This window comes from Scyliorhinus canicula, chromosome 7 (assembly GCF_902713615.1).
Source record: "Scyliorhinus canicula chromosome 7, sScyCan1.1, whole genome shotgun sequence".
Taxonomy (NCBI): Eukaryota; Metazoa; Chordata; class Chondrichthyes; order Carcharhiniformes; family Scyliorhinidae; genus Scyliorhinus; species Scyliorhinus canicula.
In genome coordinates, this window is record NC_052152.1 from 191,546,300 (window position 1) to 191,560,521 (window position 14,222).

The 14,222-nt window shown below is 45.1% G+C and overlaps 1 protein-coding gene across 12 annotated transcripts in view; it reads right to left on the reverse strand.

Moving 5' to 3' along the window:
• Positions 1-598: 598 nt before the first annotated feature.
• Positions 599-14,222, reverse strand: part of zmynd8 (zinc finger, MYND-type containing 8) — a 283,096-nt gene continuing 269,472 nt past the window's right edge. For all 12 annotated transcript variants that reach the window (XM_038803563.1, XM_038803569.1, XM_038803567.1 and 9 more), the window contains one exon: positions 599-1,613. In XM_038803563.1, coding sequence (XP_038659491.1) covers positions 1,512-1,613 — 102 coding nt within the window. In that variant the 3' untranslated portion in view covers positions 599-1,511. The remainder of the gene's footprint in view (positions 1,614-14,222) is intronic.

Sequence of the window (14,222 nt, forward strand, 5' to 3'; positions counted from 1 at the left end):
TTGATATTTGTTACACCATTATATGTACAAATCATGAAAAAATAACTGATGTAGACTCGCAGTATTTTTTTTAAAGCAACAGCCCCACCATCTGTTCGGAAAGTCACATTACATATTTAGCTATCTTTTTTGCTTCAAGCCTTATTAATATTCTTTTTGAAAAGTGATTACAGACTCTGTCCAACACTAGTCAAGTGTCCACTTTTTCCTGAGCTCTGCAGCCAGTTGAATTTTAAATTTAAAAATCTGCTTCTCAACTCCAATGGTGCCAAAATATTTCATTCCAAACGCGGGTCAGGACCAAGACTGCCAGCTCAGTTTGGAGCGGGCTAGAGGCGGGGAGCAGGCGTGGAGGACGGCGGCAGGTAACTGAACAATTGCCTGCCTCAAATCTCGGCTGCGAAGCGGTTAAAAATCTGGCCGATGGCTTTCAACCAGTGCATAGCAAGAAGCCCACACATTTCACAAAAAACAGGAACACAAGTAAAATTTTCCATTCTTTACCTCAGTTCAACACTAATTCACTTTTCTATCGTGGCATCGGGGATTTAGAGATTCACAAAATATCTACGAAGCAGCAATATAGAGATACAAGCCATTTTCGTTTCTTCCATTTTTAATATAAACTTTGTACAAAGAAATGTGAAAAAATACTTCCATATGCTAAAAGCAATTTTGTTTCACAAGTTAGGCTAGCAAGTCATGTCCTCAAAAAACAATGGTAAATTTACTATTGGGTCAATTTTTTTCTATTTTTTTATTTTAATAACATTTACTCATCAGGACTGGTTGAAAACTGTACAAACAGCTTATTTTATAAACCAGAATGAAAAATAAAAAACAAAAATATACACATCAGAAAAAGCACTGGAATCATTCTGAACACAAAGGATCATCTCATATACACACAAACACCTTGCGTTCAAATGTCACACATACCAAGAGCAAACAATTGTTAACAATGGAGAAGGGGGGGGGGGGGGGGGGGAAATGAGCAGCGAGATGTACCTCCCCACTTTGTACTCCTTCATTAGAAATGCCAAGACTTACCTCCCATTTCATGCTTTTTACGTCACTGGGTTTCACAGACTCCTACATATAAATATTATATGCTGTGCTCCAACTACTCAAGGCTTTTTTTGTGTTGCATGCTGTGTACATTCCCCGATTCACTACATTTTCAGAAACTAGAGTCTAGAATCTTCCATTAAACCACATTAAAGAAAAATACAAGGGGGACGAAGCTTTAGAATTGACAACTTCTTTAAAAGGCTCGCAGAATGTGATCACATTCCGAAGAATTCAGCTTGAAACTTTTTTTTGTTTTGTTTTTTAATGCTAGGCGAGAATGTAGTGTCACAGAAACTTTGTATATTATGTACAAAGCAGATATGCAATTAATTTATCCACTCATGGCTGGAGCGCTGGGGCAGTATTCACAAATTCCCCATGCAAAGTCTTGCTCCATTATGCTGCCTTCTTCAAATGTCCTTCCCCAAGGAATGCAGCTTTCAGGCTCGGCGGGTTTGGACAGGCAGTGTGGTCTGGGGGCATTGGGCCTCTGGCTGCGCAGCGACTGCTCCAACCGCTGGATTCACCACAACTGGCATAGTCTGTGGGTGGAAGACGAAACAAAATTTAAGTGTATACGAGTTAATCCTGGACTTAAATAGTTAGCGCATTCCACAACTTTGCAATATTAAAATAAAATACAATCAAGACCTTTTGTGTGGAGACATCTGGAGTATGTTTACTTTGGCTCATTGACCCCCAGCAGTTACCGCTCAAAGCGGGTACCTGCGACATACCTGCTGTTGCCCCAAATCTCCCACATTATGGTGCTGCAATACTAGACCTCGCTCAGTAACTGGGTCATTGGCCAATCAATCAGAAAGCAAGGAGGGCACCGCAATCAGATAAAACACTGAAATTCAATGGTGGATATGGTAACGACCAAAATAAACAAATCGCATCTAATTTGCCAGCTTCACATTAAAAGAAAATCTGATGGGGAATGGTATCCCAAATTTAAAAAGTGTAGAAACATACCAAACTTAATCACCTTGGCATGGAGAGGTGAATGTCAAAATATTATTTTGATAAGATTCAAGGATAAGAAAAATGCAGTAGCCAGAGCTGTGCAGTCATGTTCCTTGCTAAAAGTAGACACTCCAAACTAATGATGGACATGGCTTAAAAACGAAAAGACATGGATCATTCGATTAGAATGTGCTTACAACTGGCACTTTTAAATTTTCAACCTTCCATTCCCAATTGTCTGCTACATCGCTAACAGACCGGCAGTAAATGTAAACAGCTTTTCTGCCACATCTTAATATGACTGCAAGAGGAAGGACAATTTCAAGCCTCAGTTATTCAACATAAAATGGTAAAATAAGTGGAGCAATAAGTGACGCAAATAGCCCCAGCATTAATTTCTTGCTGACATTGTTCTTAAATTGGCAAAGATAAAATTCTGCTTCAATAAGCCCACCCACATAACGTTCCTTGCTATTTCAGGAAATTTGTAATGTTACTTCACTTTTTCATAGTTTTCATAGAATTTACAGTGCAGAAGGAGGCCATTTGGCCCATCGAGTCTGTACCGGCTCTTGAATAGAGCACCCTACCCAAGGTCAACACCTCCACCCTATCCCCATAACCCAACCCAACACTAAGGGCAATTTTGGACACTGAGGGCAATTTAGCACGGCCAATCCACCTGACCTGCACATCTTTGGACTGTGGGACGAAACCGGAGCACCCGGAGGAAACCCACGCACACACGGGGAGGATATGCAGACTCCGCACAGACAGTGACCCAAGCCGGAATCGAACCTGGGACCCTGGAGCTGTGAAGCATTTATGCTAACCACCATGCTACCGTGCAATGACATTAGGAATTTAAAAAGCTTGGGGATCAGTCTACCGTGGCAATTTCTAACTGTTGCATGTTAGTGGTGGTGGGGATGGGGGTAGGCAGGGTGAGTAGCTGTGGTTTTGTCTTTCCATGTGGGATTGGGAGAGGCACTCCTATTCCACCCAGTGTCACATTCAGGTATGTTACTTCACGATTTGGCTGTAGGGGATGCCAAGGGCTGCCTGTGATGGTGTTGGCAGCCTCAGTGCAAACCAACCGTGAGGAGGGGCTTCAACCAGGCATCATTCCTATTATTACAAGGAGTCCAATTCTGCTTCAGATGTAGGTAAAGGACTCTTATTTTGTCCCATTCTCAATATGGCGGACAGCGCTTTTCCAGGCTTAAACAGGTACGTGCTTCCTTTGGGAAAGGAGCAAAATGGCGAGAAAATGAGCACCGCATGAGCCTAATCTCAATGCCTGTGTCTCACTGGCACCAAAAATAATAATTAATGTAAACTAAAACCAGACCCCCACTCCAACAGCCCCCAAATCAGCTAGAAACTCAAGGCATATGAAAATGATTCCTTACACCCCAGCCTTTAAAGCAACTTGTAAACATCACTCCAAACAAAAGCCTCTGAAGGCAAGGAGACCTTCTCTCCTACATATCAACTGGCCACACTCGGGAATCATAAAATTAAGGATTTTAATATAATAGGGGCTTTTCACAGTAACTTCATTGAAGCCTACCTGTAACAATAAATGATTATTATTATTATAAGAGAAAATTACGAAGATCAAAGTGAATCGGAAGCTACTGAGCGCCATACTCTTCATTTCCGCCCCTCACACAAACCCTGGGCAGGATTCTTCCAGCCCTGGCCGGGCCAGAGAATCCCTGCGACCCACGCCGCCCTGACGCCGGCACCCACCGAACGGCGGGCGGGCCTCGCTGTCCCCCGGCCTCTTTTCCTACACGCAGACCCCTGTACTCCTGCGCCATGTTGCATCGGGGCCAGCGCGTTGAACGAGGCCACCCCGCATGCGCATGCTGGCGCCGGCACCACTGCGCATGTCCTCGATGGCACCAGCGCCACTGCGCATGTGCAGATCCCGCGGCACACAGTTCACACCGGGATCAGCTGCTGGAGCAGCATGAACCGCTCCAGCGCCATGCTGGCCCCTTCTAGGGGCCAGAAGGATTCCTGGCTGTGGCCTGTTCACACCGTTTCAAAGCGCGACGGTGTTTAGAACGCCGTGGACACTCTGCCGCGGGATGGGAGAATCCCGGCCCCTGTACCCTCCAAATCTGGGTTAACTACTACGAGTATGATCTTCCACAAACAGAAATAGCTTGAACATCCCCCCATGTCCTCTAAGGCAAGGAGAAAACTACACAGAGAAAAATACCGTCTCTTCTCAAGTTAGTTTCACTATCATTTCCATTTCTCAAATCTCAATGCGAAGCAGATAGATCAAGACGGCATTAGCATTAATTAGTAGCAAAAAGGGCATGATGAGCTGTGGATGCAGAGGGGGGAATGGAATCACTGCACTGATAGTACATCTTAACTATAAAGGGAGGGAGGAAGAGAGAATGGGAGTGAGTGAGCGTCAGGCAACAGGCTTACACAGAAAATTGAGACTCATTCACAATGCAGCATCTTCACTCAGAACCAATATTCTCTGTAAGCTTCATAGCTATGCAGCAATCCATAAGTCACTGCATAAGCTTGCAGAAATCTGTCCCTTTGCGTTACCATGGGCTCGATCTAACAGAAAGTTTCTAAGTGTTATCTGTGTGGGTTTTGCTGGGGGTTTCTTCCCAGCTCTGTCGATGAATGCCCCACTGCTATCTAAAAACATTTAGTCACTTTCTTCGGCCCTGGGGAGTTTCTCACCGGGCTAGCCTGCACTTAGAATTATTTTCATCACTGGCGAGCTGAACTCACTGGCCAGTCAGGCTCCTCAGAGATCAGGCCACTATTTTGAAAGGATGCCCCGATCTGTAAGTGAGCTTGAGGTTCCCCCACACCCCCCACCCATGGGCAATGATGACCCCCACACACGTGCACTACCCCACACCCCCTCAAATAATGACAACCTGCAATGGGGTCGCTGAGAACTCCCTCTTTTCAGGCCTTCCCATACCCCCTCCCCACCTTCCAGTGGCTCCTTCATACACACCCTGTGTCCCCCCCCCCCACCTTTATAACCCCCCTCCACCCTCCTCTCAAGGGCACAGCCTCCCCCTCAAACCCTGACCCGTGGTTGTGCCATTTTGGCAGTGCTCCTGCCGGCTTTGCAGTGCCAATTATGCATGTTGGCAGTGCCAGGGTGCCCATGCCATGGTATCCACGTTCGAGGGGGAGGGCCAGGGGCCCACCCGACACGGTCCTTGACCACCCTGGGGCGTCTGATGGCATGCCGTTCCAGCTGGTCCACAGTGTCCAGCTGGGGTCTCCGTGGGGAGGCCAGTAGATGTCGGGTAAACACGCCTCAGCAGGTTTTAAACCTACTTGGGCATGAAAAGCATGGTCCCATCCAATGTGGGTGGGATCCTGATTGTGATGCCTCACGAAGTCTAGGCAAATCTCATGAGGTATACTGGCTGCCGGGGAGCCCGTGGGAGGCCTCTCCCAGTATCTCCCGACCACATTTGGGTGCAACGTGGCGGGTAGATCGTGCCCATGTGTGCAAACTTCAACGGGTCACGCACTTAAATAAATCACCCACCCACTCCAAAACGAAATGAGATATTGCATAGCTTAAAACAATGGGTGGCATTCTCTGCACCCTCCCTCCCCAAGCCACATGTTTCTCAGCGGCAGGATGTGGCATGCCATTCGCTGCCGGAGGGATTCTCTGTTCCCACTGCTGTCAATGGGAATTCCAGTTGAAGCCACGCCACGCAGCCAGGAAATCCAGAGGCGGGTGATGCACTGCTAGTGGGACCAGAGAATCCCGCTGCCAGTGAACGGCCAGAGAATAACAGCCAATATGTGCAGCATAGGAAACAAAGTGAAAGACAATGGGCTGGATTCTCCGCCGCGCCACTTTTCTGACCCGACCCGCTGGTGGGATTCTCCGTTACGCCGGCCGGTCAATGGGGTTTCCCATTGTGGGGCAGCCCCACGCCGTCGGATAAACCCCGGGCGCCGGCAAAACGGAGAATCCAGTCGGCGGGGAATCCCGTCCAATAAATGGCAAATTCTTCCACTCATTAACCAAAAATGATCGTTTCTCTTCCCACAGACCAGCTGCATGTTACCAGCATTTTCTCTGTTCAGATTTCCAGCATCTGCAGAATTTTGCTTTTTCAAATTCTTACACTGCCAAAACTCAATAAAATGTACCTTTTTTCAAATTTAAAGTTAATCCAGCTACATGCTGCAACTTCTAATGTTACATTCACTTTAGCGGAAATGCCAAGATGATATTTCCCTATCAAATCTCCATGTAAAAGTACAACAGAGCAGAGAGTAGGGGCATTTTTCTGTGAAGTAGTATATGTGCTGAGAATCACTTGTTTTAGAACTACTTGGCTTATCTGAAGATGAATTTCAACTTGGTGTTGGTAAACTGAATCCTCTGTACACTCGCTGCGCAGAAAGAGAGTTCTACAGTGAGACATGAACACCACTAATCAACAGCAATGGCCGCAATGCCCAGAGTCGAACCTTTTAAGTCCACTCTTGAGCAATGAAACATTAAACGGGAAAATTAACAGTATCAAAGTCAGTCTTCCCAAGCAGAAGTAGCTCCATGGTAGACTGGTACAAAAGGTAAAGTCACATGGGATCAGAGGAGAGCTGGCAAGTTGGATACAGAACTGATAGAGGGTAGCAGTAGAAGGGTGCTTTTCTGAATGGAAGGATGTGACCAGCGACATTCCACAGGGATTAGTTCTGGGGCCTTTGTTGTAAATGATTTGGAAGAAAAAGTAGCTGGTCTGATTAGTAAATTCGCAGATATCACAAAAATTGGTGGAGTTGCTGATAGTGAAGAGGCTTGTCAGAGGATACAGCAGGATATAAACTGGTTGGAGACTTGGGCGGAGAAATGGCAGATGGAGTTTAATCCGGACAAGTGTGAGGTAATGCACTTTGGAAGGTCCAATGCACATAGGAATTACACAATAAATGGGAGAACTCTTGCGAGTACTGACCGGCAGAGAGATCTGGGCGTGCATGTCCACCGATCACTGAAAGTGGCAACGCATGTGGATAAGGTGGTCAAGAAGGCATACAGCATATTGGCCTTCATCGGTCAGGGCATTGAATATAAAACTTGGCAAGTCATGTTGCAGCTGTACAGCTGTACAGGACCTTAGTTCGGCTTCATTTGGAATATTGTGTACAAATCTGGTCACCACACTACCAGAAGGATGTGGATGCTTTGGAGAAGGTACAGAAGCGGTTTACTCGAATGTTACCTGGTATGGAGGGCATTAGCTATGAGGAGAGGTTGGATAAACTCAGTCTGTTCTCACTGGAACGACGGAGGTTGAGAGACGACCTGATAGAGGTCTCAAGATTATGAGTGGCATGGACAGAGTGGATAGTCAGATGCTCTTTCCTAGTGTAGGAGAGTCAAATGCTATGGGACATAGGTTTAAAATGGGTGGGGAAAAGTTTAGAACAGATGTGCGAGGCAAGTCTTTTGCACAGAGGGTGGTAAATATATGGAATGCTCTGCCTGGGGAGGTGGTGGGAGCAGGTATAATAGCGGCATTTAAGGGGCATCTAGACAAAACTATGAATAGGGTGGAATAGGAAGGATACGGACTCCGTAAATGTATACGGTTTTCGTTTAGGCAGGTACCATGGTCGGCACAGGCTTCGAGGACTAAGGGGCCGGTTCATGTGCTGTAGTGTTCTTTGTTCAGAGCTTGGCTCCTGACTGCAATGTTTTATTACAGAGGTGGTGATAAGAAAACTGCAAAATGTGCAGGAGAATAGGTGCAAAACCAGGGGCAGCACGGTGGCGCAGTGTTTAGCACTACTACCTCGTGGCACCAAGGTCCCAGGTTCAATCCCGGCTCTGGGTCACTGTCCGTGTGGAGTTTGCACATTCTTCCAGTGTTCGCGTGGGTTTTGTTCCCACATTCCAAAGATGTGCAGAGTAGGTGGACTGGTCACACTAAAATTGCTCCTTAATTGGAAAATAGTGAATTGGGCACTCTAAATGTATGGGGAGAAAAAGAATAGGGGCAAAAACAGCTGGATGATGACGTCCCTCGGAACTCCATTGACAGTTTCACAACAGATCAGCACTGCCTTTGTCTCTACTCTCTGGGATTATAAAAGCACAATTGGGATGTGTATATAAGAAAACGGAAAGGTGAAATTGTTTTCACTCAAATTAAAGCTTTCAGAAATAGAAGGAGCTTTCTTTCATATTGGATGGGGTCAATAACCCCAGCCCCACATTAACATCCCAAAGACACAATTTTAGAAGGATTATAATTAATAACTTTTGCCGAGCATCAACATGAAAATGGTTCTCACCTAGGCTTTAAAAGCTATTTTACTTCGAACTAATTTGGTGGAAAAGTTTCATGTCAGGAGAGCGCACAATTGTACTCATATCACACCCAACAGCCTCCAAATAGGTTAATTTGTTATGAGAGGATGCACAGTTTGCCAAAACACTTTGTCTTCTATTGGGCTCATTGTAACATACTGAGTGAATCAGCATCACGCAAACTTTCACAAAACATGGAGCAGTGACTTGATGGGCAGTGAAGGTATACTGAATTATTCCAAGATACAAGGATAGTTGGACCGAATGGTGGCACAATGGTTAGCACTGCTGCCTCACAGTGCCAGGGTTCAATTCCGACCCTGGGTGACTGGCGCTGTGTGAAGTTTGTAGGTTCACCCTGTGTCTGTGTAGGTTTCCTCTGGGTGCTTCTGTTTCCCCCCACAGTCCTCAAAATGAGCAGGTTAAGTTGATTGGCCATACTAAATTGCCCTTTAGTGTCCAAAATGGTTAGATGGGGTGACAGAGATAGGGTGGGGAGGTGGGCCTAGATGGGGTGCTCTTTTGGAATGTTGGTGCAGACTTGATAGGCCCAATGGCTTCCTTCTGCACTGTGGGGATTCTACGTTGTGTCCAACTAAAGGAAAACGGAGGTTGATGCAATATCACTGCCCAGTCTAACAATGTCTGTTTGAAGTTGCTCCTTCAGCCAGTGGGGTATGTACAGATTTTTTCTCAGGTTTAAGGAGATATTATGTTTTACACTCCATTTGCCAATGTCTCTTTTTTTTAAATATTAATTTAGAGTACCCAATTATTTTTTTCCCCAATTAAGGGGTAACGGGGTTGGTTTAGCACACTGGGCTAAATCGCTGGCTTTTAAAGCAGACCCAGGCAGGCCAGCAGCACGGTTCAATTCCCATACCAGCCTCCCCGAACGAACAGGCGCCGGAATGTAGCGACTAGGGGATTTTCACAGTAACTTCATTTGAAGCCTACTTGTGACAATAAACAATTTTCATTTTCATTTCATCCATTTAGCATGGCCAATCCACCTAACCTGCACATCTTTGTGGGGGTGAAACCCATGCAGACATGGGGAGAATGTGCAAACTCCACACGGACAGTGACCCAGGGCTGGGATTTGAACCCGGGTCCTTCAATACTGCAGTCCCAGTGCTAACCACTGCACCGCATGCCACCCTTTGCCAATGTCTCTTTAATGGTAAAGGGCTGTACTTACGATTGTGGGTTGAGTTGCTCGACCAGTTTAATAGGCTGGTCGTTGGTCACCCCTGCTCCTATCTGCAGTGCCAGTAAAGCATCATTTTGTGGATATCTGTATAAACTGGGGCTACTATTCTTGGTTTTAATATTGTGCTTTTATTTGGGAGAGCAGTTTTCACTTCGGATAAAGTGCATTGATATCAACAAACTGGGGCTTTCTTCTTGAGCTGGAAATTGCTTTGTAAACTGCTGGAAATTTAGAAATTCAAGTTTATTTTAATGTTAATTTATCCTTCTCATTTTGATTATCAACAATCTTGTCCTGCTTCTATTACTGTTTATTTTTTCCCACATTCCTAGGACAGCAACATAATTAGGGTCTTAAATCCGATATTGCTATCTGTTCCCAACAATAATTGCTAATATTTCACTTTTATTTAAAAGAGTGAGTAATTGTCTTCACAGTCTGCAGGTCCTCATGCCTCTCATGTCACTGTGAGGCGGCCTTGATGTTTTTGGTTTGCTCTTCAGAATCTACAGCAAAATTAGACTGCAAAGTTACTATTTTGTTTGAAACTATATACCGCTAGTAAATCTTCTGTGGCTCCGCTCAGGGTTAGTTCAGGAAATGGCATGGGGTCATTTTCAACTCATCGCTGGATTATAAAATTGGCATTGCAGTTTAGACGGCAGTAACAGATCAACCAATTTTCTTTCCTGTTGAAAATTACTCCTGTGTGCTTTTTAAAGCTAAATTTATTGTAACAACCCACAATAGTAGTGGGGCTGGGTGACACATCAGACTTCCAGTGCTGGAAGCATTTAAAAGCAGTCGTTTTGTGGCCCAAAATGGAAATGGTCATCCTCATTCAAACTCCATTCCAATGAAAATAATAGAGGGAATCAGGTAGGTTTACCTCTTGTGGCACCTCGAAATAGACAGGATAAGGAAAAAAACATACAAAACTTACTGTTCCACATATTTTATATTTCTTTCTTTACATATGGGGAACTCAAAGAGTTGGCGAAAAGGAAGAGAAAACGCTAATGCAGAAGGTTAAACACTGTCAGGGGCGACACGGCAGCGCAGTGGTTAGCACTGCTGCCTCACGGCACTGGGAACCTGGGTTCGATCCCAGCCGGTCACTTTCAGTGTGAAGTTTGCACATTCTCCCAGTGTCTGCATGGGCCCCACCCCCACAACCCAAAGATGTGCAGGGGAGGTGGATTGGCCATGCTAAATTGCCCCTTAATTGGAAAAAAACTAATTGGGCACTTTAAATTTATCTTAAAAAATAAATAAAACACTGGGCTGGATTCTCTGTAGTCCGACGGCGGAATCATGATCGGCGACTGGGCAGAGAATGCATTCGGACGCCGGAATCGGGGCCAGTGCCGGTTTGACGCAGGCCCGCCATGCTCTACCCCCTCCAAACCCCCGTCATTGTGACGCGCGCTATTTCAACACCATTGGCACATCATTGGCCGGCCCACTGATGGCCCGAGTTCCCGAAGTCACGGGCCGCGTGTGGTCCCAGCGGTCGGGAACCCAGCGTGCCGGCTGCGGACAGTGTCCAACACAGCCATACTCGTCTGGATCCATGCCGCTGGCCGGGGGCGGCTTCTGCTAGGGCTGGGAGTCTGGACGGGGGTGGTGGGCTGTGGGGTCGCGGTTGGCTGGTTAGGGTTCATGCACAGCCGACGGCATGCTTTACGGCACGTCCTGTGTAAGTCGTCAGCCTTGCGCATGCGCGGCCCGGGACCCAGCCATTCACCAGCCGTTTTCGGCACAATCCACGGGAATTTCACGTAGCGCTGATGCTAGCCCCTCACCAGTACCGGAGTCAGTGAGGAGTTTGCACCGAGTTTCCTATCGTGAACCTCCTGCGGATTTTCCGTTCACGCAGGTATTTAGTCTCAGAAACAGAGAATCGAGCCCACTGTCCTTGACTTCTGGAACCCAGCTGTTTTCCAGTTCAGACTGCAAGAACAAAATAATTTTTATTTTTCTCTTTCTGCTACAAGAATCATCTTTTCAAAAGCTCCAGATTTTGCTGTCAGTGGCAAACAAACAGTGCTGAACATTCATAAAGCTGAGATCCACCCACAGATTTATATTTTTAACTGAGTTTTTGTATAGTTGCCTACGGTAATTAGAGAGCCAATTCAGTGTGGGATCCTCTACAGGGCATCTGTATGAAGGGCAGACAACAGTGTGTTGCTGCTTACTGAGGCACAGAGAGTCTAAACCAGGAAGAGCAAGTTTGGTTCAGATGTTCAATTCAATGTCAATTCATTTGCAGAAAGTGAAGCAAAGAGAAAAAAAGAAAAATGGGTTGAAGATAAGAGTGATAAAAGGGACAGAAGAGTTACTTATTTATAAAGTACCTTGACATCCCAGAGTGCCTCACAGGATCATTAAAAAGCAAAGTCTGACACCAAGCCATTTAAGGTGAAATTAAGGCAGATGGCCGAAAGCTTTGTCAAAGAGGTAGGTTTTAAGGATTGTCGTACACGAGGAATGAGGGATGGAAAGGATAAGTTTACGAAGATTTAGAAAGAACCGTGAAAATAATTATTTTACAACCTCAACTATAATTACAATTACATTTTTACAAGTACATTTCAGTGTCAGAGAGATTCATTAATTACACTTAAATGCATGCTCTATTTTTCATCAACAAATTTAATGTTAATCTTGTGGGTATGCACCACAACTTCAAGCCCCTCCCGTTTTAATGCCAAGTCTATCAGTGAGTTACTGGCGTAGCAAAGCTTGGGGAGAAACAGGGCAACTGGGGCAACAATTACAGATTTCACCATTTTACTGCACGTGTCCAGGTGCTGGAAAGTGTTGTCCAGTTCACCCACATAATAATGGTGTGCTTTGCTCATCTCACTATTATCATCGCAAATCCAGGCCACTAATTTAAGATAGGCTGAACCGGACTTGTAGAAACCAAAGGTTAGTTACTGCAGGCAGCAAATAAGGAAAAATAATTCCAACTAGTGTGATGAGAGATTGGGGAAAACAAACATTACAGAGTAGAGGGAGTTTAACCTTGCATCTAGTACCTGTTTTGCTTGACATTGATATTAGATCCTCAGGACAATATTCCTTACCTAATAACAATTATTACAAAATAAACCAAAGATATCCATATCTACGAACCAATTTTGGGCTGCACGGCGGCACAGTGGTTAGCACTGCTGCCTCATTGCGCCTGGGACCCGGGTTCAATTCTGGCCTTGGGTCACTGGGACTGTGTAGAGTTTGTGCGTTCTCCCGGTTTCTACGTGGGTTTCCTTCGGGTGCTCCAGTTTTCTCCCTCATCCGAAGATGTGCAGGTTAGGTGGATTATCCATGTTAAATTGCCCCTTAGTGGCCTGGGATGTGCAGGTTAGATTGTGGGGTTACAGGAATAGGGCAGGGTGGATGGGAGAGTGGACATGGGTAGAGTGCTCTTTCAAAGGGTCGGTGCAGACAGACTCGATAGGCCGAATGAGCTACTTCTGCACTACTTATGACAGGAAGGGCAGGTGGCTGGCTGAAAATCACACAAGTTAATTTGCTGACAACTTTCTCTCCTGCTTTGTTGGCAAATCCAGGCCTCCATTTTGATGAGATGATTGAAACTGGAAACTTGCCAGTTGGGAGAATATTTGCATTACTATACATAAGAACTGTGTTATATTGGTTATTTGAAAATTTGGAAGCGGCTCAGCTAGCTAGGGCAGTAAGTTCTACTGAAGGTAGTACAGCATCAAAGAGGGAGTGTGAAGGCAGGATTAGACTCAGTTGATATATGCCTCATGATATGGTTGAGTAGTTTTCCGGCCTTCACTTGCAAGGTTTACATATGAATAATGACCACTTAATCAAGGCATTGCAGAGAGCCTGGTATCTGAGCAAACAGACTTAAGCAGGGAAAGAATTGCTTGAAGAAAAGAAAGGAAGAAACAAGAGCTGACAGAGCAAAGGAAAAGAACACAGATACAGAATTCAAGTGACACTAGCCTCCACTGGATGTATAATGTTAGAATTAAGTCAATTTCTAAAGTGATGCTAAAAAAGACTCATGTGCTGAGTAAGCAATTTGGTCTTTGTCCTGCCTAAACTGGAGTTGAATGAAGGTCTGTCTCAAGTTTCTACAAGTGGGTCCTTGAAATTGGGGATAAGTCTTACCATTTTGTTCAACACGCAAATAAAGAGCTAATCATCTTAAAATTAACTGTATGTAGATACTTGTGTCAATTTGGAAATAGTTAACATTGCAACATTGGTTTCCATTTGAGTCCATGTAACAGAAAAAGATTGTGACATGCAAAAATTGTAATGGTTTAAGACTGCAATGCAAAACAAGATGATCAGAAGCATGTGATGCCGAAAACAAAGCCATCAGAAATGTATTTGAAACTGGTCCACAGATGTTGTATCTCCAACACCCCTCCAGCGGGAAGGTTGAACTGAACTAGCATTGTAACAATTGATTACCAGTGAATTTGCTTTAATCACACACTGGACCATAAAAAAGATCGGTTTCCCAAATAAAAACCGTGGTTGCTTCAATTAACTGAGTCGCAAACAGCTTTAAAATAAAAGACGATATTCATCAAATACCATCAGTTCTAAAGGCCTGAAATGTCT